At 38.9% G+C, this 27,469-nt stretch overlaps 1 protein-coding gene across 2 annotated transcripts in view; it reads right to left on the bottom strand.

The window, feature by feature from the left end:
* The window catches only part of PIP5K1B (phosphatidylinositol-4-phosphate 5-kinase type 1 beta), a 265,239-nt gene that overhangs the window by 136,604 nt on the left and 101,166 nt on the right, over positions 1 to 27,469 (bottom strand). For both annotated transcript variants that reach the window (XM_045562400.1, XM_045562401.1), the window contains exons 2-3: positions 21,600 to 21,684; positions 17,962 to 18,030 (exon numbers count right to left, since the gene is read on the bottom strand). In XM_045562400.1, the coding sequence (XP_045418356.1) occupies positions 17,962 to 18,030 (69 nt within the window). In that variant the 5' untranslated portion in view covers positions 21,600 to 21,684. The remainder of the gene's footprint in view (positions 1 to 17,961; positions 18,031 to 21,599; positions 21,685 to 27,469) is intronic.

Genomic DNA, 27,469 nt, shown 5'->3' with positions numbered 1-27,469 from the left:
TCAATCACAGGGAGTTGCATTAGAAGCCCCGTTTCATGCGTATACGCTGTAAAATGATCTCTTATGTATATAAGTTTATAACAGGGAGATTTAGGTACCGGAGCTGCATTTAGTGAGCATATCGATATTATGGAGGGAGGCAAGTAGAAGAGGGAAGAGAAAGAGAGGAGGAGAAAGAAATACAGACATGAGGCAATGTCTATACCTCAGGACCTCAGTCGGTGTCTTCTGAGAGTCCCAGTCAGACTGACAGCAATGTGATAAAGGGATAACAAAGAACTATAGGTGCGTAGAGGAGGAGGACACTGGTAAATCATACCACGGCAGACAGAACAATGGCCTCCAAAGTTGTTCACGTCCTAACCTCTAGAACCAGCAGATACATTACCCTAAAAGGCAAAATATATTACAAGGTGGCAAATGCAATTAAGGTTGCTAATCAGCTGACCTTGAGATAGGGAGAGAGCCCTGAATTGTCTAGGTGGGCCAAATACAATAATATAGGTTGTTAAGCATGAGGAAAAAAAGAGACAAAAGAGAGGGAGAATGAGATACCATGTGAAAAGGACTTAATCTGCCATTGTTGGCTTTGAAGATGGAAGATGGGCCATGAACCAAGGAATGTCCGTGGCCCCTAGAAGCTGGAAAAGGCAAACCCCAGAAAATGGAAAAGTGTTCTCTTCCAGAGCTTCCAGGGAGGAACCCAGCAGTGTTGACACCTTGATTGCAGCCCACCAAGATGCATACTGAGTGTCTTGCCTATAGAAGGAGAAAATAATGAATCTGTGTTGTTTTAAGCCACTAAATTTGTGGTAATTTGTTATAGCAGCAATAGCAAACTAACACAGATATCAATTTTACAATACTTTTAATACTTTTAGTTCTTGTCTACTTGAGGCATCCCTTTTCTTTCTTTGCCCCCATTTCCCTGAGCCCCAAAAGTCACTGCTAATATGCACTGGGCTAAAATTAAAGAGATTGCCTTGCATCTCTGTGGTCCCAGTGTATGACACCAAGCAAGCCCTACTTGACCATTTGCTGAAAGAATGAACAGATAGGTGATGAGTTTATAACACGGAAGAGTATACACTTGGTCTTGTGGATAGAAGATGGTCTTGACAGGACCTCTCTGGATTGGTGATGATGAAGTTTGGACCCAACAGAAAATACCCTGGCCTTTTTCCTTTTTCTTTCAGTGAGACACTTCAATGTCTTAGGTGCTGGTTATGTCAGGACTTTCCTAGGCTTCAAGAGCTGGTGGGATGGTGGCACAATGCCGTCCTATATGCATACTCCAGTTTATTTTCCTACAAAGTTGAAATTCTCTTGACAGACTTTGATAATTTTCTGGTGTGTTCATTTTCCCTAGGCCATAGCAAAGGGGAGAAAATCTCCACTTTTTCCCACAGAGGATTAATCTTTTTAAATCCATAGAGTCATCTGAGTTTCTAATCCACAGGCGGTTTAAAGAAGGGTGGGAAAATATGCAAGATATTATTGCCTTTGCACCAGAGAAAAGCCAACTCAGGTTCTCTAAAAAACAGATGAGAAATAAATGTAGCCTCCTCCCTACTCTTTACCTCCTTCTCTTTCCCCTCTCCCAGGCATCTTGAAAGGCCTTCATAAAAGCAGTTGTGGCAAGTGATGATCATAGAATCAAAACACAATACAATGACCATCAAGAAACCAAGAAACTTAAAGGACATTTAGCGCTTATCTATACCCCAAATTTTACAAATGAAGAAACAGAAGAACAAATAAAACATGAAATAATATTAAAAATCTCAACAAAAGGGAAACTGAGATAAGTAAGCACAGAATTTCAGAGAAAAAAAAAACCCACAAAAGTCCTTTTTTTTCCTTGCTCAAAATAAAATTTCTCAGGAAAAATGATTTCAACAACTTGCCCACCACAAAATAGCTTGTGAAAAGTATTAAATATTAGGATAATTTATATGTAGAGTACTCTGGTATGGTAGGGGACAATCAATAGGCCTATAGGAAGAAATTTTTAAAATTTCCCCAAACTATAAGGAAATAAGTCAATTACTCCATTCATCTGGACTGAAGTAAAACCTAAATTAAGTAATATTTTAAGAGAAACATGATTTTATTATTTGCCAGTACTTGGAGTATCTCAAAAAGCTAACTGTGTTTATAATGATTACCTTCTCATGGTCAGCTTAAATCAATTCTATAAAAAAAGTCAATATTCAGTTAAGAGTTTAAAAAATTTTTAGTAAAACTAAAGTCAGAAAGAAACTTTCTTAATATGGAAAACAATTTTTCAAGCTGAAAGACAACAGTAAACTAATGGAGGCACTAGAGTGACACGTTCCAAATGTATTTGATTAAGAAATTTTTATTTACCTATCTATTAATAACCTGCAATGAGCACAGGATATATTCTAGGAAACAGTATAAGAGCCACTTGTCCTTAAAAATCATGAACAAGACAATGCTTTCCTTATACCACAAAGATTCTTTGGTACTGTTTTTGAAGATCAGGCTAATAAATTAAGACAATAAACCAAGACAATAAACCAATTACAAAATACTGGTTAGAAGGAGAAAAATTACAATTTACAGATAGATAATATGATTGCTACCTAGAATACCCAAGGATCAATCATGAACCTAGTGGAATAGTTTAAAAACACATAAAGTTAGTAGTTTACAAAGTGAACTCACATTAATCAAGGTCTTTTATGTATCCCCAGTCAGAAAATGTAATGGAAAAAAAAAAATTCCATTCACAATAGGGCAAAAAAATCCTCTCAAAACATTAACAACAACAACAAAAACTCCACATAAGTTAGACAGGAATATATTTAACTAAAAATAGGTGCAAAATCTATGAAGAAAATAAAAACTTACTGACGAACATGAAAGACAATAAACATATGGACATTTAATCCTTGGAAGGGAAGATGCAATAGTTTAAAGATGCTATTTCTTCCTAAATTCATTAATAAATTTAATACAATTTCAACAAAAATCACAATAGAAACCTTTTTAGAGGTAATGACCTTATAACTCTAAAGTTCAATTAGAGGAATAAATGTAAACATAATCACCATAAAATTTTGAAAATTAAGAACACCATGGGAAGTCCCACATTACAAATTATTATATTTAAAACAAGGCAGTACTAGCACAAAATTAAAAAATAAGAGCAAAGAAAAAAGCCTTAAGGGAAACATTAACAAATTTGACTTTCTAAAAGCTTGGGGTAAAAAAAAAAAAGGAAGCAAAATGAAAAGTCTAATTTAAGACCAGAAAAACATTTGCAACAAAAATGCAAGGTCCTTAATATATAAGTAGCACTTACAAATAAGACAGCAAAGGGTATTTGGAAATAATTCTCAAAAGAATACACATAAATCAATAAAAATCATCTGAAAAAAGTCAAACTTACAAGAATAAAGCTGAATGCAGATTAACATGAAAATTAAGGCATTTTCACCTATCCAGCTGGCAAAAAGTTTTAAAAGGAGTAGTGCTCAGTGTTAGTGAGGACTTGGGGAAAACAGGCACTCCCCTAATTAGCTAGGGGGAGTCTAAGATGGAATAACCATTTTGAAAGTTAATGTATTAATAGTGCTAAAATGCTCAGACCCCTTAACTTGGTTTCATGAGGCCATAGGCCAAGTCCCTGTGTTCACTGCTGTGACACACCCTGTGAAACCCAAGCCAGGTGCCCAGATTTATTTACTGAGGGAGAACATGTGGAGAAACAGGCATTCTGTGGCTGGGACAGTTGAAAACAAAGATACTGCTCTGGGCTGTCTGGGTTCCGAATGCTTGTGCACCAGATGACCTTGCTGAGGCTGAATTTGGGTCAGTAAGTAGGAAAGGCATGGATGTGTGTAAAGTTTCCTATCACAGGAGTAGACTGCTGATTTAAATTCTTCCTTCAGGGCATGGAAGCCTGAGGTTAAAGGGCCATGTGGCCTGGTTCCCCCAATTCGGCCAGATTCTGCCTTGTGTACCAGCCACTCTGCGTCCCCGTTAGGAATTCTGAGGGCCAAGGGGTGCCACACTGAGACATGCTGCATCTGCTCTGGGCGGCCACCTGGCTTCTGGTAAGATAACCTCTCCCTGGCTAGATTAATCCAGGATCTTTATCAGACTACGTAGTTTCTTCCCACCCATCTGTAAACTCACTTAAAACAATCCAGGGCCTCCATAATCCAAAAAGGTACACATTTAAAAATTAACAATAATTTTTAATGGAAGTATCCAATATGCAAAAATTGCTCAGAAATGAATGAATGAGTGAATAAAAAGTACAGAGGTGAACATCAATGCAAGTAGAGTTGGCATACCCCAAATTCCAAAAGGAAATGGAAGCTTTTGACATTTTTATTACATTGAATACTTCCTTGCAAAACAAGGTTTTTCTGTGATTTTCTTTAGAATGCAATGCAAAGCTGGATGTGGCCTGACCACCTCCACCCTCACCCATCTTGCTGTCTTCGAGACACATGCCCTCATCCCATTCTATTGCACTCTGTGTGCTTAGAGGAGATGACATTTCATTCTCCCCCAGGAGAACTCCATTGGCCCAGGAAGAGCAGCTAGAAGGTCTAAAGGCAGAGACAGGCAGGGAGGAGGGGTTCTTGAAGCCCAATATAGTTTCCTTGAACTAATCAGCACTGAGAGGTGGTAAAGCTATGATAGAAAATTTGTAAGTTTTATTTAATATGATGGAAAGCTAAGAAAGTATTTTTCCTTTTTAGGCATGAGATTTTTTTTTTAAAGGGGTCTTTAATGCATAAAAGTTAGATTTCCTGTTCCCATAGAATTTCACTTCCTTTTGAAAACAACCTGCCACCTGGAATACTCAATACTAGAGAATTCCCTGGAGGGAGAACGAGGTCCCAAACCATTTGCAATTCCAAACTTTGAGCAGTGTCCCAGTATGGAGAAGGTGGCAATAATATTGGTGCCTTCACTAAGTATTGAGTTCTACTCAGTCTGCCAAGTCCCTATTCTCACAGGGCTTGAATTCCCATGTGTGTGTGTGTGTGTGTGTGAAAGTGTATGTGTTGGGGGGGGAATCCAGCAACAATAATAGCAATTTGTTATTTGTGCAGCCAATTACCATCTTCCTAGTGCCTTCTCATACAACATTAGATTTGATACTCAAGCCACACCATAGTATCGCTACGTTCAGACGTTCAGTGTCTTACCCAAGGTTGAGCTCATCAGTGGCACAGCCGGCCTGAGGGCCTGGCCACAGACGCCCCTCTCAGGCCACTGCTGGTGAGGAAGGAAGGAAGGGTGTAAGGGCCCGTGTCCTGTCTGCTCTCATCACTGCCTGCTTTTGGGTCCCAAGTGACCCTTTAAAGTCTATACTCTTCTACAATTTTGTGAGGGAGATACTTGCTTTTAAAACTGCTAGGTTATTGGTCCCTCTCACCCTCTTTGAAATAGCAAACCTGGATGATCATTGATCCTGTTTCTTCTCTGTTACAAAGAAAAGGGTGTTTACTATGCTCCTGGGCTAGAGAAACGGGCTGCCAGCCAATCCCAAAGCCCGACCTCTCTGACGATTACTGTCCTGTATCTAGGGGCAGCCTTTGATTGGGCCAACGTCTGAAAAGAACCTTTAAGTGACAGGGTTGGGGAAAGGACTGCCTTTTAAAATTCATTCTGATCAGAAATGGCTGATCGTAAGCTATCTGTAGCGTATAGACAAGGGGACTAACGATGCCACATCACTGATAGCCAACTTTCAAATGCCCATATGGTAACCCATGACATAGATAATCACTATCATCTTTGAAACAGAAAAAGCCAAGGGAATGGGACTGAGCTCTTTCAAAGGGTGCTTTCTGGGATCCAAATATCCAAAGTATGAATGCTACCCCATTGTCCCCACGTCTCACCTCTAATTGCAGAACTGGAACTGTAGGCTCAAGAACATGTCTCTTTGGAAAGTCTATAAAAATTTTAGAATTAAGGAGAAAAAAATGATACATCTCTTGAACGCTGCATGCCAGGCACCGTGTGGGACCCTATGAATGTCAAGGTGATTGGTCAAGGCCCCTGCTCTCCAGCTGCTCATGGTGCTGTGGGCAGGACATATCTGCCAATGATTATTACAAAACAAAGTCACCTGTGATGTAACAGAGGTAAGTGCAGGGTGCTGAGGAGGCCTGGGAAGGGTGGCTGACAGTCAGTGCTTGGGAGGGAAGGCAATGACAGAGCTTTGTCTGGAATGAAGACATCGCAGAGCAATCAGCTTGCACAGAAAAGAATAGGGGTAGAAAGGAGAATGGTGACGCATTCAGGGTGGCCAGAGTTAGGTGTGTGCCCAAGATAATGGGAGCAGATGGGCCAAGATGCTGACACTAGGGACGGGCTGTGAAGGACTCACATGCTGTGCAGGGGGTGTGGATTGTTCCTTGTGGGTAATGGAAGCCAGTGGAAGATGAGGAGGCAATGACTTGGCCAGCTTTACTTATTTTAGGGGTATAACTCTGTGGAAAGAGGTCTTAGGGGGTAAATATCAAAATATGGATGTTCCCATGCCTGGGTGGAGGTGGCCTTGCTAAACTAGCTAGCAGAGAAAAACTATCAAACAGAAAGAGAAATAAACTCACAACACATTAATTGCCCCTTTGAAGAGAAAACTCATAAAACAACTGCTCTTTTGTTTGATCAGCCACCTGGGACTTGATCCATTGTCTATAAGATTAAAATTATTTTATTTGAGAGTTTCATTCTCACAGGGCTCAAGAGCCCTAAGTGGACAACAGGGGTGGGAACTCCCCCCAGCTCTCTCCAGACCCAGATTCCAAAGACTCTAATGCAGGGAAAGTCAGCCTCACTGAGAAAAGAGAAAAAAAATGAAAAAGCAAACACAGCCACTCCACAGCCGCTTCTATTATCAGTCTACAGCAAAGGAAAAAAAGCCATTTTTAGCCTTTAAAAACACCAAGCCACTTCTCCCCAGCTGCCTGGCTCTTCCATTTCTTCCTTCATGAACTGTGGCCACTCCCTCCTTTCCTCTCCTACTCTCTCTCTCTCTCTCTCTCCCTCCTCCCATCTCTTTCTTTCTAAGAAAGCAAAATAAACTTTTTACATCTTTATATCCTAATCTTTGTGTGAAAAATCTGTCTTCACCTGCATTGTGAGCTCCCTGTGAGTCCCCACCCCCACACTGGGGCCTCTCTTCTCCATCCATCTCACCAGTTCCTGTGGATCTACAGCTTGACAAGTTGAAACTGAACCCCAGACCTCTCCCTTGAGTTCTGAATCCACATTTCTAAGCACCTACTTCATTTTCCCCTTCAATGGCTGACCGACATTGCCAGACTAACATGTCCAAATTGGAAGACTTGATTTTCCCTCCCCATCACTCTCCAACGCTAAAAAAGGCTGCATCATCCACGTGGGTTCTCGTGTTAGAATCCTAGATCATCAATCATCCCTACCACGCCTCACCCCCACATCCAACCACAGCCCCGTCCAGTCAATATCGACTCTGAAATGTATCTCAAACTTGTTTTCTTCTTTCTCCTCCTGAGTCCACAGCCTAGGCCACTGCCTCGTTTTCTAACCCAGGGTTTCTCAACTTAGCAGCATTGACATTTGGGGCCAATGAGTCCTTGTTGTGGGGGGCTGTCCTGTGCATTGTGAGATGTGTAGCAGAGTCCCTGGCCTCCCACCAGATGCCAGTAGCACCCCTCTCTCAGTTGTGACAGCATTGCCTAATGTCCCCTGGGGGACAAAACCGGCCCCAGTTGGGAACCACGGCTCTCAGTCTACTTGCCCGCTCTCCCTTGCTCAGAGCCCTCCGTCACAGGGCCTCCCCTTCAGTCCCTCAAACCCACCAAGCTTCGTCCTGCCTCCAGAGCTTGGCAAAGGCGTTCTCTCTCTCTTTCTTCCACTCCTCTCCTGCCTGCCGGCTCACACTTACAATCCCAGTGGAGAGGGCCTGCTGAATACCTGATCTTAAAGGCAGCGCCTCTGCCTGTCTTCGTTTTCATCACAGCACTTTTAAACTTGGTCAATTACATTTACTTTTTCTGGTCTGTCTGTATCACAACAATGAAAGCATTATTAAGGCAGGGACTATGTACATCCTGGCCTCTCGTCTACCCTCAAGGCCTAGCACAGTGCCAAGCTAAATAAATATTTGTCAACTGAAGAAATGAATGAGTACAAGGACATAAATCAAATGCGTGTCTTATATTCCGGGCACTAACCACGCCCATAAAAAAACGACAAGGTCACAATATGAAAGCTTAGCTCCGGAGAATTAGAATGTTCCCCAGACAGCCTATATTTTAGCTCCGTGCCCAATAACCAAATAAATGCTCCCTGATCCACAATGTAAAGCAGATGGTAGCACATCTCGGATGAGTGGAAATCACTGGCATGACAGAAAAAGTGGCTCATAATCTCTACTGGGAAAAAAGTACAGCAAGACCCAGTGAATAGTTTAAAATTTTCCTTGTTATTGAACCCAATTTGTGCCCCTGGGTGTCTGCATGTACATGCATGTCAGAAGTTGTGCAAAACAGACAAAGGAAGACTGAGAATCTTAATTTTACAGCCCCCACCAAGACCACAAACCGCCTTCTTTTCATTCCCTCCTCAATGACATCTGAAGGGCAGTAGCTTCCACGCAGAGGACTGAGCTGCCTCAGTGTCCTTTCTCTGCTGTAATAAAAGTCACCAACACAGGACCGACAGTGAACTGAACTTGCCAGAAAATATAGGTGTATGATTGGGGAGAACTTGATTCTTGCAGGGGAAAATAACTTTCAAAATAGTCACCCTCCTCCCCAATACTTTCTTTACCAGATTGTGTTTTGCTATTGAGCAGATTATTAGTGAGTTATTACACCTTCCATGACAGTCTACAGAACTGTCACACAGGTAGGTTTTAAAGGCTGTTCTCCTAATTTGACAATTCAAAATATGTCACCCCTGCCAAGCGGATCTCATCCCTTACCGTCAATTTTGAGTTCTGCACTCTGGAATAATTTTTGAAATGATTGCTTTAGTCATCTTCTTATTTCCAGTGTTCTGCACAGTGCCCAAGGGATCTATTTGTTTTTCATTTTGAAATTACTACGTTCTTTCTAGATAAAGGTATTCCTGAGGCTACAGTTCAGATTCTGTATTCAGATGTGAGACACATTTTGGACGAGGAAGGTTGGCTTTTGAGCCATTGCATTAGGGAAAATATGTTTTTAAATTGTTCAATTCTATGAATTTTTTTCCCATTCTAAAATGGCTGGGTTCATCTGCGTCACTGGCCCTCACTGTTACAGCGGATGGTTGAGAATCACCATTTTAATGTCATGGGCAGCACTGCCCTCTGGACACCACCGTGCTCCGACAATACTGCAGTAGACAGGGTCTGGAGAGAGAGACTCCAGGTTAAAATCCCAGACTTATCCTGCCACTTACTGCCCTGAAGTAGGTTACTTAACCTCTCTGTACCTCAGTTTTCCCACCTTTAAAATGGGAATGATCATATCACCTCATAGGGTTGTTATGAAGATTAAATGAATTGATAATTCTAAAGTGCTTAGAATAGTAGCTGGTATACACCAAACACTTGATAGATGCTAGCTCTTATGATTAGCATAGCTTTCAAAATTGCTTCTGATTGGTAATAATTATTATCTAATTCATTGAATAGGTTTCTGCTTAGAACAAACTCAACGAATTTGATAAATAAGTTTCTTTCAACAGCCAATGATTCTCACTCCATAAACAGCAAACATATTGAATAAACACATGGTATATTCCCTGTGAGCGTTAAAGTAGATTTAAGACTAAAACCTAATTTACATTGCTGGTCTTCTTTTCCCAAATCTGGAATAGAAAATTTCAGAATTTAAAATTTTTATGTTCTTATCCAACTGGTTAAGAGCCACCTTTTAAAATCTCTGTTAAGTGCTCAGGCAAAGGATGGGGAGGCAGTGATAAAGGTGGGCGAGGGGCATGCTGGCCGGACCAGACCTCTGTTGGCCAAGCTGTGCAGGGAGCCATGCAGATCACCTGCTTACATTAAGCCTTTTAATTAGAAAACAAAATCATCGTTGTGCCCTGAGAACAGGAACCACAGCTCAGATGGCCCAACTAGCTGCAGAAACACCGAACGCCCAGCCTCCTAGCCAGCCACGCACACCAAACTCAACAACACTGGGTTTTTGTTGCCCCTGAAGGAAGCCATGCAATAAGGTTTGGGTTTAGAATATTATCTCCCTATAGTTAGTGTTTTAGGGACACCGAAGTGATATGTATTGGAATTAGGAACCGAAAGATGGAGTGCCCACATTGATCAGAAGGCAGAAGGGTAGCAAACCTGGGTAGCTTCACATACAGACGCCCCCTCCAAAGGGAATGTTGAAAGACGTCACTTCAAAATGAACCACTCAGAACAACAGACTGATAAGAGAGCTGGCTTGCTCAGTGGTTTTAATCTGAAGCTGTCAACTGTCTTTACTTAATTATCAGTAATGTCTTGCTTAAGAGTCATAAAGGCAGATTTGAGATCACTTGCTCTGGTACTTAGCGAGGAGGAAGACAGAAGTTCAGGTGACACTATGCAGAAGCTGAGGTGTTTGGAGGGCTCATCTGCACAGGGGGGTGTGTGTGGTAATGGTATATGATTACCTATGCTTCTGAATCTAATGGAATTATTTAAAAATGTCTCTTGTCTAAATAATGCAGCTCACCTCCTTGCCACTTAATTTTTATAACACAGCAGCAGTCTACCAGCAGGAACACATCTTTTTCTCTGATTTTTAGATGCCACTGCTATTGGGAAGGACCCAGCATCCTGCCCCGGCACTCACAGTCCGCCTCCTGGGCCCCGGGCCTGACCACGGTAGCACCAGGAGGCCAAGTAACCCTTCTCGCCAGCAGCCCAGAGCTCCATCCTCACAGAACTATCTGGAAATCAAAGGTTGACAGTGTGCTCTTGCTAATCAATACAGTGACTTCACTCATTAGTATTCTCCTTTTGCCAGTATTTGCTCACATCTGTTAAATTGTTTGATTCTCACAGTACTATAAGCCAGGCAGGTTGTTAAGTATTAACTACATTTTATCAATGAGAAACATTTCAAGATTCAGACCAGTTAGGAAAAATGCCTGTAAACTAGTATCCAGAAGAGCTGGACTCACATCCACCTTTCTCTTAAAAAGGTAGTTTGGTTTGGGCAAGGTTTTCCAGTCTTGGCACTAACAACATTTAGATAATTCTTTGCTTTGGGGATGTGTCCTATGTATTATAAGATGCAGCATCCCAGCCAGGCACAGTGGTTCACGCCTGGCCTCCCAGCACTTTGGGAGGCTAAGGTGGGAGGACTGCTTGAGCCCAGGAGTTCAAGACCAGCCTGCAGAACATAGCAAAACCTCGTCTCTACAAAAAATAAAATAAAATAAATTAGCTGGATGTAATGGTGTGCACTTGTAGTCCCAGCAACTCAGGAGCCTGAGGCAGGAGGATTGCTTCAGCCCAGGAGTTTGAGGCTACAGTGAGCTATGATGGTGCCACTGCACTCTAGCCTGGGCAACAGAGTGAGACCCTATCTCTTAAAAAAAAAAAAAGATGTATCATCCTAGGAATCAATATCACCAGCCCCCATGTTGTGACAATCAAAAATGTCTTAGACATTGCCAAATGTTCCCTGGTTGAGAACCACTGGGTTAGGGTTGTTTGGATAAAGTGAATCAGGAAGAACACTTAGAATGTCAAAGGGTCATTCATTATCATGATGACAATTGCTATTCATGACAATTGCTGCTCAGCATAAACAAGTTTGCTTGTTTTACGGATGTGGTGGCTTCCTAGAATCTGAAGGAAAAGAATAGTGGTCAGGGCATAGAACACATGCCGTCCCCACTCCGCTCCAAAATTCTGAAATGTTATTTATTCAATTGTTGAATAGGTTATACGTTCACATGGTTCAAAATTAAATATGCATAAAAAGGCCTATGCAGAGAAGAACTCCCCAACTCAAGATCTCACTATCCAATTCTCCCCAGAGGCAGCCAATATTACCGGTTGCCTGTCTTCCCAGAGACATTTTATAAAAGAGCTTGTATTTAAATAAATGCTCCCTTTTTACATCAAAGTGTCTCTGAGCCATTACCTTACTCATGTTTAAAAAGCAATAAAAGGCCCCTCTCCTTGTAATGTGGTCAGGGCCAGGTATAATTCCTTCATCCCTCATCGCTCCCTGCTTCCACTGATAAAAAAAACTGTCTCAGACACTGGAATGAAGTGACAACCAAGGTCTTAAAATATAAAACAAAACAAAATGGAAAAAACCTGGGGCACTCGGGCCAAGGACCCCGTAGGTGCCCTAGTCTGGTTGGTTTCCTGCTGGAGCCTTCTGAGAGCTGTCAGCATGTGCACCTGCCGTGGCGGAAATCCGCTAGAGAGACGCAGCGCACTACAGTCAGGGTGCTGGGCAGGCAGGTGACCTCTGTCCCCACAGTGGCCTGTGGTCATCAAAACCAGACTCTCCCAGTGGAGGCTTGTTAGGGGCAGGCACAGGAAGGAGAAAGAAGCAGAAGAGGGAAGGGCGAGAGCCTGGAATGACAGCCTTAGAGTGCAGGGGGGAGACAGGGAGAAGGCGAATGGCTGTAAACATTTCCACGTCTGTCCCTGCCCAGGTGGTTGGGAAACTCTGGTCTATTCCAATGGACACATCACAAAATGAGGACATTTGGCTGGAGATTCTAACCATCTCCTTGACTGCTAGGTGACCTGGCGTATGTCATCCAACCACCATGACATCTGTTCATTTTGGAAAGGCAGGGGTGGGCTGGGCTATTTCTTCACATATAAAATAGAGAACACTTGGGTCTCTGACATCAGCATTTCACTTGAGTTTAAATAATCCTCCTCCAAGTCAGCTCATGCCCTGCCTCCTGTTTTCTTTCTGTGTCTCTCATCTTGTTAAACAAACCACCAAAACCCAAAACAACACAAAACTCTTTCCCAGACTTCTCTAGTTCCATCACTGGCGGAAAAATGCTGGTAGTCAGCCTGATTGGAAACTTTCAGGTCAGTCTTCATCGTGATTTTCTTTTCAAAAATATTCCCCACATCTTTTCCTATGCAACTTTTTACACCCAACTTTGTTGCTCAACTAACACAAAAGCCTCCTTCCATCATCTCCCCTGACCCCGTGCAACATGCGCTCTGCCACTAGGCTTGCACAGTCATTGCATCCTGTCACTACCCTAATGTCACGGCACCTCACTGCCTACAACCACTGTCCAACCTGGATCAGCCATGTGTGCTTATTGAAGTTTAAATTTGACTAAAATTAAGATGAGAAATTCAGGTCCTGGGACACACTGGCCACATTTCAAATGCCCAACAGCCGCACGTACCTTGTGGCTACAGCATTAGTGCAGATTACAGCACATTTCCATCATTGTAGGAAGTTCCACTGGATAACACTGACCTGGAACTATAAAATTTAAACTCCTCAAACCAGCACCCAGGCTAGCTGTCATTTAGAGCCAGCCCACACTTCCAAAGTTGCCTGCTACTTTTCCCAAACACTGACACCTAGCTTTGTTCAGGCCAGCCTCTCCTGTACCTCCAACAATCACGCTCAGCCCGGTTCTGTGCCCGTGTTCCTCGGACTCCCCATCATCGAGACAAATGAGAAGGTAGATCTGAAGGCACAGTCACTAAGAAAGTGGGGTTATCTGTCACAGCAAAAAGCAATGAGACATCTATGAAATTTTTACCCCAGCAAAATGCTCTGCTAACTAACAAGCCTGGGAACTTGTGTTCCCTTCCCCAGAACACTGTAATGAGCCTCAAGCTCGTCAAGACTTGCAAGATGATTAAATGAAATACCACTTGTCTTGGCACTTAATACCGATTTGGGTCATTATATAATTTTTTCATGTATTTTTCTCCCAAATAAATTGTGAGGTCACAGGAGGTAGAGACAAGCTGCTACATGCATTTCTTCTGTGTCCTCCTCTTTGCTATCTCACTTGTTTAAACCAACAGGGGAGTCAAAGGTTGCAAACTGGCCACTGCCTAATGGGCCAGATATGGTTCATAGGTATGTTGTTTTGTCCAGAGTGTATTTTTAAAGACTTTGGAGTTAGTTGCTGATATTTAAAAATTGGATTTCACATCAAAATTCTTATTTCTGGTTTCTTGAAAAAAAAAATCAGAGTATCTATTAACCCTGGGTGAGCCTTCCTGCATAGCTCTGTCATCTGGAACTAAGTGTCAGTGCCCCCCTTAAAGGAGGCGTGTATCTCCTGGTTACCGTGGCTCCTTAGTTATTTCGCTCTTGTTACCTGCCTGGCCCCGGAAGGCTTCTGCGTTTATAACGCTCGTGGAAGACACTCAATAAATCAACTGAGAATGGAAATACTATACTCTAAATACAGCCAGGCAGCCTTTAAGGCCTGTCTTAATGGGCAGCATGTTTGTTTTAAGCAGCTAAAATCAAACTTCCTATTTTAGCTATTAGCTGAAGACATTAACCTCAAGGACCAATTTTAGCTATGTCTTCCCAGGCTTGCCAAGAACTGATAATGGATTAGGGAAACAGTTAACTGCAAGAACAAAAAGCAGTCAGCCTAAACAATCACATGAGAATAATTGAGATGGAGAGAGTATAAAATTGTTCCATGAACAGTGAGTGTTCCCTAAAAGCACGTGGAAATCATAGCACTCATGATGATGAGTGTTGCTGGCAGCTGCCCAATAAATCTGGGGCTTAATACAGAAAGCCCAAGCCTGCTGCTTAACTCTAACCGATATTAGTTTCTCCTCTTTTGAACAAATCTTGTTATAGTCCACAGTTTTCTAAAATTGCATTCATATCTTGCCTCCCCCACCCAATTGTAAGTTGCTTATAAACTCCCTTGGTATCTTTCTCATTCTTAGGGCAGTAGATCAGGGGATCCTTAACCTGGGACACACGGATGGGCTCCAGTTACAGGGAAAAACACAATGGGTCATCAAAGCTTCTTAAACAGGTGCATATACGGTCAGGGCCTCAGGACTAGGAAAGATATTTATTTGTAAAAGGGATACAGTTAATGAAATGCATGATGGCCTTGATGACATTCATCTAGTCTGTTTGCTACCATTTCCAGTTTGTCATTTGTGCATTTACAAAGCACAGCTTTTATGCTTTCATTAAGGTCATGGGTGAAAATGTTAAGCTACACAGGGCAACACATGCATTGTGTGTGGACACTAAGTGGATAGGGAGCAACACTGCCAGTCTTTGAGACCATTAGTCCAATCAGGTACAAGCATACTAAACATAATATTTAATCAATACTATCCCACCTTGTCTGAAAGGATACTGCAAATCCTTCCAGATGCTTTCAAATCAAGATTCATTAAATTTGAACATTCTCCTTCTCTATGAATAACTTAATGATTCTTTCAGAATAGGAAATGTGGTTAGTTTGACATAAATTACATCCTTATGAATTTCTCCAGGTTTATAAAAAGACATGTTTCTTCTCTAAATGTGTATAAACCATATATATAATTATAATGCTCAAATTATGCTAGGGAACCATGTCTCACTTACATTCTGGTTTCTAGAATGTGCCTCTTCTTCATTTTTGATAATAGGACCATTAATTGTTTATCTCTTGCTTTTTTGGCAATTTTCTCATTCTCAAACGTGTTCAAAGCTCACATTTAGTGGTACCCCTAGCTTCAAGTTCTTTCATCTGGGAAATGGTTTATCTGGGCCTAGAGATAAACACATTTGAAATAGCAAATATGACTCTTATTATCAGCTTTCCTAACTCTGCCATTAACACCTTCTCCTGTTTGAAGATCAGTCTGCTTAATGGAGAAGAATTAAATTGAATAATTCCATTGAGCTTTTATCTGTTAGTAAAGTAATACTTTCTCTAAGTGATCCCTTTTTCTTGCTGTGCATATCAACACCATGTTTATTGAGGGCTACAGTTCTAGGTGCTGAGCTGGGGTTTTTTGATGCTTTCTTTAGATAGGTTTCATACCGCCCCCTCTATTGCTTATATTCCTTTTAAAATCAGAGATCATTAAAAAGATCCCTCTACTAACTCACATTTAAAAAAATTGTCAGTGGTTTTTTTTTTTTTTTGGTCCCTTTAAGTTTCCTGCATCTTCTCTTATTTATCAGCATTATTTGCTATCATGGAATCTGATTTCTCGATTTTATAACCTTCCCAACATTGCTATGTCAAATATCCTGTTAGAGATATTAATCATAGACTCATACCTATAATATTATTGACAACCCGCTTTACTAAATTCTTGGGCAGGGCACACTTAGCAAACTCCAAGATGTCATGGTCACATTTTTTTCTATAACTTTTGCATAATGAAGGAGCTCCTGTAGGTCAGAATTCAGTCAAAAGTTGCAGTGCATCTTGGTGCTGATTGAGGATGCTGCCTGAAACTGATCTGCAGTAACAACAGGCTGGCAACTGAATCATCTCTATGTTGGTCTTGTGCTCGACTAAATTTGCATGGAGTCTTGGGTAAATGAGATGGGATTTGGTTTTCTACCTGTGTCTAAAAATAAATAATAGCATATTGTTGCCTTTGGCCCGATGCACAGATTTTATAAGATCTAAGCTGACACTTCTGAGCTCTTGAATCTTCACCCTACTTTCCCCAGCCATACCATCACCTCAGATGACAACCTCCCTGTTTGTATTTCAAGAATTGGCTGAGTGAAAAAGTCAGATAAAAAAGATATACCAGGAAAAAGGGCATATTCTCCCACAAGAAAAGGGAACAGGAAATACATCATACTAGTTCCATGGCCTGAATATGTGGGTCAGATCAGATAGTTCATGTACTTAACAACTGAACTGCTTGCTAGCTATCTATTAAAGGAAAAGTTAAAATATAATAAAGCTGCAATACATAAACCTCCTACTCTCAAGAGGGGAGAAAAGCAAGAACTTTTAAAAGCTAAAATGTACAGTCAATTTATAATCAGGAGTAGCAGTGCTTGGGAATATATTTTACCCAGTAATATTTCTGAACAGTAGCTTAGTTGTCAGGAGATAAGAATTTATCAAAGTCAAAGGATGGTAAGGAAAGATACATTGGGAAGTCTGGAAAAGAGATTTTGGGGAAATGGGCTGAAGACATGAAATCTGAGAGGCTTACAGAAGGAGGAGAGATGAGGAGCATTTCACACTTAAAATTTTTTAAAATACAAAGGTAAAATATTTAAAATTTTGGTAGAAAGTAGTGAATCAAGTAAAGGATTCATATACTATACAAAGAACACTGCACACCTTTAAGAGCCTTCTTCTTAGGAATAATAAGGGTCTTCAAATAATGACCTGCCCTCAATATTCCATATTGAAGTAACTGTAATAGGTGGAAAAATGGCCCCAAAGATGCCCATGCCCTAATCCTTGGGACCTGTGAATATGTTGTTACCTGGCAACAAGGATAGGTTGCAGAGGAAATTAATGTTGCTAATATATTAATAATAGAAATTGTCCTGAATTACTCAGGAGGGCTCAATGTAATCACACAGTCCCTTTAAAGTGTCAGGGTGATACGGCCTGAGAAATACTCAACCAGCCATTCTGGTTTTGAGGATGGAAGGAAGCATGATACTGGGATTGCAGGTAGTCTCTAGAAGCTGAAAAAGACAAGGAAATGGACTCTCCCCTAGAGCCTCCAAAAAAGGAATGCAGCACTGTAGACACCTGGATCTTGGCCCAGTGGGACCCGTGCCAGACTTCTGACCTACAGAACTATACCATGGTACATTTGTCATTTGCGTTGTTTAGGGCACTAAGTTTGTAGTAATTAGTTATAGCAGCAACAGGAAAAACTGAGACAGTAACTTATAACTGCTTTGGAAAAAGAAAAGGCCTATGCCAATATTAACAAGCCAAATAATACAACAGTGTTCCTCTTTCTGAGTTGAAGAAAGAAAACAAAACACGTACCTTTTTATAGGTTTTTTCTTCATTTTGTTTCCCAGGTGCTGCATCTCCATTTTCAGCAGCAGACGACATCTACAAGAGAAAAACATTCCCATTTGAATTTAAACTCTACTCTGAAATACAATACGTTAATGATATTGTTAACTAAAGGATCTATTTTGGTTAACTATGTTTTTGTTGTTATTACTGTTGTTTCTAAGAAAAGAAGAAAGAAGTTCTCAGAATACTAAAAAAAAAAAAATCTGTGTTCCCAATCTTTCCAAAGTAAATCTTTACTTGTAAATTATTTTGGCAGTAGGCTTTACTTCATATCCTGTGAGAAAGATGCTATGGAAGTCCAAGCCCATTTCATATGTATAAGTTTCTTTCTGCAAAGCCTTTTTAAAACCTTCCCTTCTGGTTACAAACGCTTACTATAAAGATATCTGGAAAGTACCGAAAACTATGAATCAGAACAAAACAATTACTCTCAAATCCACTGCCTTTGGGCAACTCCAATATTCATATATTGGCATATATGTTCAAATATTCAAATTTGGCATATTTGTTCCTACCTTTTGTTCTATGTATTTTCATATGAAAAATATAATACCATCTTACCAGTATTTTTTACTAAACATTTATGTAATAAGCATTTTCCCATTTGATTACAAAAAATCTCATTGCAAGACTAATAATTTTTTCTAATTGCAAGATATACCTCTGTATGAATATCACTGTGTGTTAATGCTTTAGTTAATGCTAATATTGGAGAATAGTTGAAGCAGTTCAAGGGTTTTGCTCCTGCAAATAGTACAACAATAATTATTTTGTACTTATATCTTCATCTAATTTCAATGTTTTCTTGGACTAGATTCCTGGAATTACTAGGGCATAACAGGGTATTAAAAAAAATTTAAAGCTCTTACTACATATTGGTAAACTTCTTTTCAGAAGAATACACTCACACTACTACCAGCAGTGAGTGGGAGCTTATTTCATTAAAAACTTAGCAATGACTATTATCTTCTTAAACATCTTTGCTAATCTGATAGGCAAAAGAAAGCATCTGATTTTAATTTGCATCTCTGAAAATTACTAGTGAAAGTTAACATTGTTTTCACATCTTGTTTAGTTCTTTGAATTTCTTCTCTTGAATTTTCCATTGTTTTGTCCATTTGTCTACAGGGATTTCAGTGTTTTAGTTACTAATTTTTACCTATTATGATTATTAATATTAATGATTTCCTTATTGACCTTTATGTTTTAAGGTTATTAATCTGTTGCCAAGCACATTTTTAATATTTTTCCATGTTGCTGTGTGCCTTTTCATTTCTTTTATGATGTAGAGAAGATTTATATTTTTCCATACTCGAAACTATTGACTGTCTTTATGATTTCTTCCCATGCTTTTAGACAAAATATTTTTTCTCATCGGGAGATATAATATGTTTGAACACATGTTTCTCTTTCTTTTTAATGACAAGATTTTCACATTTAACCTCTAATCCACCTGAATTTTTAAAGCCAGTTACATCTGTGGTACTCAGGGTAACGGCATAATTAGGGAACCACAATATTTGAGGGTCTTATCTTACATCGCATGAAGAACATTTAATACACCAGGGATGGGTAAAACTTCTGACTTTCTCATGAGCCTTTGAAGCATGTTTTAAATCCTGGGCTTTTAATAAACACAACGTATCATAAACCTAAGAATTCACCAGCCATTTCTCTGCATTGGAACTAAATGACTGAGTTTACACACACTGCCATGAGCTTGTTGTTGAGACGGGGAACTGGCAGGTACTGCTTTGGGTACAGCACTGCTGTAGGCAATGCCTTAAGCATCGCTTTGGGCATTGCTGCAGGCATTGCCTAACTGAGTCAAGAAGCCTCCAAAAAAGTTCCGAATTGCCCCGATCAAAACAGAACGAAGGCAGGGCAAGTCCCAAACAGTTAGAACCAAGATGGTGGAGACACACCACCCTATCCATGAATATTCCTGCCCTTGTTTAGCCCATTGCTTAAATAGAAAGGCAACAAGAACCAGGGGGTTGGTCCTCCATCTGCAAGGGGCCAGTTCTCTTCTGCAGGGAGGGCCAGCCTCTACTCTGTCTGTGGAGTAGACTTTCTAGAATTTCTGCAGGGATCAGTTCTCTTTTGCAGGGAGAATCTGCCTCTGCTCTGTCTGTGGAGTACTAACTTTCTATAGTTTCTGAATAAATCTTGCTTTCACTTTATTTTGTTGGCTCACTCCTGAATTCTGTCTTGTGCAAAGCCAAAGACTCTCTTGGACTTCAAGTGGCTCCCAGCATTGGGAGCTACTTTCCTGTGTCAATGTGATTAAAAACCATCCAAGAATATGAAAGGATGGACCATGGTGAGCCAACTTCACCAGATTTATTACTGTCCACCAATCAAACCACCTTCCTACATAATTTTTCAATTCTATTTGTATCCATTAAATCTGTCCATATAGAATAGAGTCTTCAAAGGCAGATGTTTCAAAAAGTACTGTTTCTCACATTGTAACTGCTTAATTCATTTAAGGAATAATTTATTTTTCTAGTTTCCTTATAATAATATTTGGGTGAGATCTGAAGAAAATACCAGAGGAATTAAAATTCCTGAAAGGCTTTGTAATATCAGGCTCAAGTTAGAAAACAAACCTTCAACTATTTAATAGAGTCAACAGAGTGAAGACCTCCCTAAAGAATGCCATTCTAGTAATTTCACTTCTAAGACTTTGCAGCTTTTAAAACTGAAACACTGCAAGAGCAACTCTGAAGTGTGTTTGAAAAAACAGTCTTAATGAGAGGTTGACTAATTGGCACGAATGAAGGATGGATGATGAAATGGTCTTAAAATGTTTTTTCTTACTTTGTGAATCACTCCTGACTTGATAGTAGGGAAGAGAAGGAGAGAAATGGATAAACTTTTCTTTTTAAAAAATCACTTCCTTTTAAGCAGCACAAAACAGATAATGATGATAAAGGAAGGCCAAAGGTCACCCAGACCTATTAACCAGGGACTTCCCAGTAGCAGAGGCCAATAAGATGTGGATGTACTTGTAAGTTGCAAAGGACTGTTAGAATGGTCACCGTGGTGATTACTACTTGTCCTCAGACTTGTTATACTTCTGCACCACTTAAGGTACATCATTTGTAACTATGGAAGTCAAGGTAAGTAAGAGTTAAAAACATTGTTTCTAAAAGCACTACAATCATATATGTTTCTATATATGCATAAAAGGAGGAAAGATATTCTTAGAAGTACTGGTGATTATCTATGGATGATGGGATTACGAATGCTTTAGGTTTTCATTTTTAGATTTTGCAATATTCTCCAAGTAGTCTTCAGTGAGCACCACTACATTTAAAAATAAGGAAAATACGAATATTATTAAAAAATTTAACCATACACGTTAATTAATAGCAGGGACCACATCTCCTGGGTTGGTCTGCGCTTCAGGCATGCTGACATTCACAAAATTTCCTGTTTCTGTTTGTTTTATGTTTGTTTTACATTTGATAATGTCAAAGTTAAAGGTTATAAACTAGATACATATTTTAGAATATCTGAAAATAAATATATAATAAAAAAGGTAAGGGCTCTATATGAGTCAGTCAGAATTAAATAAAAATATAGACTATCCTTACCTTTGTAAATGAAATGACAAGTCATCTGTAGTTGGTAGTGATGGGTGGCCTATTCATTGTTGAGATTGTTTTCTTTCCCAGGTTCCTGTTAAAATAGAAATCTCTGGTCATTATTTATTCACATCCCTACCTAATCTCCCAAAAAGGACTGGAGACGGCTATAGAGATACATGCAATGTAATCAGTTAGAAACAAAACTAAAGGAAGGAATGTGTGAGAGGGAAAAATAAAGGTTGGGCACAAGATGATTCCAGCAGTAAAGGCTAAGCATAGAACAGAAGCCATGTGACCTAATACAGCCATTCAATAAACTGTACAGTCTCCAACTTGACTCTGAGATTCCTGTTGCCACAGCAAAAGAAGACATGATAAGTTACCAGATGCCCAGTGTGCAAGAGATAAAAGCAAATCAGTTACTCAAATGAACCATAGGTATCTGGGGATTGAGGTTGTAGTGGAAATTTCTCCCATAGGTCTTCATAGAGGAGACTCCATGTGACATGTAGACAGTTTTTCAGTATTATCCCTATGATAAATCAACTGTGATTTTCTTAAGGGTTAATTAGATGGCACAACTTCAAAGAAGAGTTCAATGAAGCTCTTTTGCTGTCATTATGTTTTATACAGAAGAGATACTTACGTATTGTAATCAATTGAAAAATGCAGAGAGATATAAAGTAAAAATGAGTTAGGTCCCACTCTTACCTCCCCCATGAGATAACCAATGTTAACAGTTTGTTGAATAGCCTTTCAAAATCTTCCCTGTGGTTATTTACATACACACACACATTTCTGCTACTCATTCTTATCAGTATATATTAGATATTTTTTTCAAATTTATATATCTACCTCATTTTAAAATAATTTCATAATATTCCACAAGATGGATGTATCATTTTTTAACCAACCACTCCCTCGTGGATGAACATTCAGACTGTTTCCAAGTTTGACAACCATAACTAGAGCAGGAATAAACAGCCTTATTCAAACATCTTAATGTTCTAGTACTTTTATTTCTGTGGGAAAGAATCCTAGAAGTGGAATTGTAGGGCCAAATTTGATAAGCACATTGAACTATTTGAATGACTATTGCTACATTTTCTTTCCATAAAAAGGTTGAAACAATCAGCTCAACAGTGCTGAGTGGCTGCTTATTGGCACGTTTATCAGCGCTGGAAGTTCTCCATCTTTAAAACTGCTCGCTAACCTGATGGGCAGATAATGGCATCTCAGTTGTTTTAATTTACCTTCTCTCATTACTAATCGGCTGATCCTTTTCACGGGTGTACTGGTGACTTGCATTTCCAGTTCATGCCCTTTACCTATTTTTATACTGGGTTGTTTATCTTTTTTCTTTTATAATCAATTTGTAAGACTTCTTAGTATATTAAACGTTACCTCTGTCATATGGGTTGCAAGGTATCGTTCTTCTTTTGTCTTTGTTTATGGTGTCTTGTCATATAAACATTTTAAAATTTTTATATAGTGAAATCTGACAATTATTCTTTATGGATTATGAATTTACTGTCTTGCAATTCTTCCTTTATGGATTATGGACCATGAAAGACAGTTTCCCCATACACGTATTCTCCCACATTTTCTTCTAATACCTATGGTTCCATTTTTAACATTAGATCTTTACTCCAAATTGAATCTAACCCAAATGGAATCTTTCCCCAGATGGACAGCTAATTGTCCCCAAATCATTTAATTTATAATCCAGCTTTTCCTTACTGAAAAGACGTGTCACCTTTAGCATACATTAAGTTTTCCTATATACCTCAATCTATCCATGTACTCTACTCTGTTCCAAATACTTCATTGTGTATATCTGAGCTTATACATTGTTTTAAATGCAGTAACATGACAGTATGCTTTGACATCTGCTGGTGCAAGTTCCCCCTTCTGACTATTTTTCTTTTAAGTTTGGCAATTTTCTTGCATTTATATTTTTATATGGACTTTAAAATCATGTTGATTGATCTGACAACACCTTCACCCACCAAGTTGGGATTCTGAATGGGATTATATTTACTAATTTAAGAAGAATTGTTATCTTTAGAATTTTAAGTTTTCTCATTCAAAAAGATACTATAGCTCTCTGTTTCTTCCAAATGTTAGTTTATGTCTTTTACTATATTCTTATATTTTTTTGTATTTGTCTTATGCCTTATTAGATTCACTCCTAGATATTTTCATTTATCACTCCTTGCAATAGGAATTTTTAAATTTACATTTCTAACCAGTTATTAATTCATATAAAGAAAAACAATTGGGTTTAACTTATTATCTTTTGTGCAGTCATTTTACCAAATCCTTTTATAGAATTCTAAAAGATTTTAGGTAGAATCTCAGTCATATCACCTGCAATCTTTATACAGGTTACTTCAGTTTCTTTTCTTATTGCATTCCCTGAACTTCTAAAACAATGTTGAGTCATAGCAGTTGAGTAACAGCAGTAGTACCAGGCATTTATAACATAATCCTTCAGTAGTCACCACATACCATGATGCTTTTGTTGGTTGGTAACGTGGTAGATTCTTTTTGCTATGCCTAAGTTTACTTTTGGTTTTTATTAGGAAGGTCTATTGAATTATATCAAATGTCCTTCCACCTCAGTTGATATAATTGTACAATTCTTATCCTTTATTCTGCTGTGTCAATGTATAATGTTGAGAGATTTCATAGTGCAAAATCATCCTTATACTTCTAGAATAAATCTTAACTTTGATTTGATTTGCTAACCTTTTGCAGAGGATATTTTCACGAGTGATACTGAATGATTGTTGTGGTCCCATTTTTATCAGGTTTTAGTATCAAGGAATTGACACTTTTCATAAAATTGGAAGGCTTTCTCTTTTTATACACACTTAGTTTTTTTTTCTATAATTATTCATCTCTTGGGATTTATAACCTCCCTTTGGTAATTTTGGTAATTTATAATTTTTTTTAGAAAATCATCACTTTCCTTCAGATTGTTAAATTTATTGCCATAAAGTTGAACATAATAGTCCCTAACTAAATTTTTTTAATCCTTCTGGAACCTGGGTAATGTCTTTTTCCTTATTCCTAATGTATGTATTTACGTGTATATATATTCTTCATATTATATATATTTTTTCATTATATATTAAATTAAATATATATTTTTTCATATTTTCCCTTTTTAATTGCTTTGTGGCCATTTACACTAAGTTTAGCCTTTACCATTCTTTTTAAACATTTTCTTAGATGCAATACGTAGTTTATTTTTCATTCTTTTTAAAAAAATAGTACGAAAAGCATTAAGGCTATAAAGTATTCCTGAATATATTAACAATTTTCCCATAAGTTTGTATGTGAAGTGTTCTCTTTAATTAATTTCCAGATAATCTGTCACTTTGTATTTGATTTTTAATTTGATCCAGGAATCATTTATAAGAAGATTTCTTAATTTCAAGCATTTACATTTAATTTACTATTTTCATTGCCACTTTCTTGTTTTATTACAGTGGGATAAAAAAATGGAATGAGTAAAATACCCATGCCTCCCCCCCCCAATTCATTAAGTCTTTTCCTTTGGCTACAGAAATAGATTTTTTGGTAACTATTTCATAGATATAAGAGAAAAATGCACATTCTCTGTTTATAGGGTATAAATGGCCTATATCATTCCCTAATATGATTATAGTTTTATCATGCTTTCTTGTATTTCTACCTTTTGTGTGTTTTTTGCCTTATATATTCCATAACTATGTTGGTCAGTAAATGCCTATAATAGTGTCCTTGTGAACTGTACTTTTTATCTCTAAAAATATCTTTTTTTTCTCATTTAATAATTTTTGTCTTGAGTTCCATCTTAATTGATGCTAGCATACCCACTCTGCTTTCCTTTTATTTGTATTTTCTTGGCATCTCCTTGTCCATTTCTTTATCTTCAACTTCCTTAGGTTGTCTTCATTTTGTTTTGCCAGTGTTCCTCTCTCCTCCTTTCACAGGTTGTATTCCTAGAGCTGCCCTAACACAAAGTACAATACACCAGTGGCTTTACATAAAAGAAATGTATTTTCTCACAGATCTGGAGGCTAGAAGTCCAAAACAAAGGTATTGGCAAGGCCATGCTCCCTCTGAGACTCTGGATAGAATTCCTCCATGCCCCTTCCTAGCTTCTGGCGGGGGCTGTTGTCTTTGGTGTTCCCTGGCTTGCAGCTGCATCACTTCAGTCTTGGCCTCTGTCACCATGCAGCATTCTCCCCAGGTGTCTGTCTTCACATGGTATTTTCCTCTTTTTATAAGAATACCATGTCATAATGGATCAGAGCTCACCCTCATGAACTCACCTTAAATTGATTACATCTGGAAAGATTCTATTTCCAAATAAGATCACATGCACAGATATTGGGGGTTAGGACTTCAACATATCTTTTTGGGAAATATGATACACTGGCATTAATTCCTAATAAACATTTTGCAACTTAAACTCTTTCCCAGTACCAGTTTCCAGAGAACCCAACTCATGACTTCTCTTTTTTCTGCCTCAGCCACAGGGGGAGATATTTGGGATATTTTTACTCTCTCACCTCCTGTTCTACTCCAAACTACTAAATATGTCCTCCTAGTCACTATATCTCTTCTGCTTCTAGAAATCTTAATTAACAATTTATAGTTCATAGTCACATTATCATCATTTATTTAGACTGGCCTGTAAGTTTTGCAGGGTTCATTGCTCTTTGCTGTTTCTTTGGCTCTTCATCTTCCCTATCCTGACACCTTTGTTCTGACTCAGTTCTCATTTGGTTGGAACACTTCTGAAGTAGTTTTCTCAGAAGTGGCACATGGATGGTCCACTCTGAGTCACTCCCTGTCCAGATATGTCTTTCTTTTGTCCTTGTATTTGAACAGATCTCTTGGTCAGTGCAGGATTCTTAGCTCACGGTTCTTTTTTGTCATCTCTCTATAAATACCACATTGCTATCTTCTTACTTCCCAGTTTTTAGATGAGGAGTTTGATATTAGTCTGATGCTCCTGTTTTGGAACCTTACTGGTTTTCTCTGTCTAGAAACCTGTGACAGAGTTTTCTCTTTTAACACAGTTCAAAAATTTCATAATGATAGATGTGCCTTTTTTTTTCATCTATTCTCCCCAGTAGAGGGAAACTGATAAGCAGCAAATACATGGAGATCCAAATAGGCAGCTGTATGATGGTCTGACTTAAACCATGAATAAAATTTAGGTTATCTTAATGAGCAGCGAACAGACAGTGTAGCTTTCAGGCAGTCCTCCACGAATACTAACCAACTTTTTATTAGAATTGGACAGTGGAACACTCAAAAGTTATAGTCTCTGGCAAGAGCCCAGAATGCAGAAATTGCCAAGTAAGGACACACTCAAAAGTTTCAGGTCTCCTTAGGAAATATGTTGATATGTGATCTGACACAAGACTCCCAGTTAGAACTTATTTTTTCAAATGACTTTTGATATTAAACAGAGCCAACTTATGGTGTCTTGTGGTTGGATTGTTGAGACACCAGCTAACAATGACACAGGCCAGGCAATGAATTTTGTTTTTGACTATTTGATTGCTTATCTATCCTTCCTGGTACTTAGTATCTGAATTCTGTTATCTTAAAGAATACATAATTTATACTGCTTTGTACCTTTCTACATTTCTATGTTTTCACTCAGTTTAAGGGAAAGAAAGACACTATCATTTATTGAGCAACTTTGATATGTGGAATGCTGTCATATACATGATTCTCATTGAATCTTGCAAATAATCCCTTGGTTTTCCCCAATTTAGCATATGCTATTTTGACACTTGTAATTGGCTGTCCTATAAAGCCCATGGGATGTAGTCATTTTTAATTTTGCTGAGGTGTGCTCTCTTGCT

The sequence above is a fragment of the Lemur catta genome, chromosome 10 (assembly GCF_020740605.2).
Source record: "Lemur catta isolate mLemCat1 chromosome 10, mLemCat1.pri, whole genome shotgun sequence".
NCBI lineage: Eukaryota > Metazoa > Chordata > Mammalia > Primates > Lemuridae > Lemur > Lemur catta.
The sequence above is the reverse complement of the archived record's forward strand: the minus strand, read 5'-3'. Positions and strand labels throughout refer to the sequence as shown.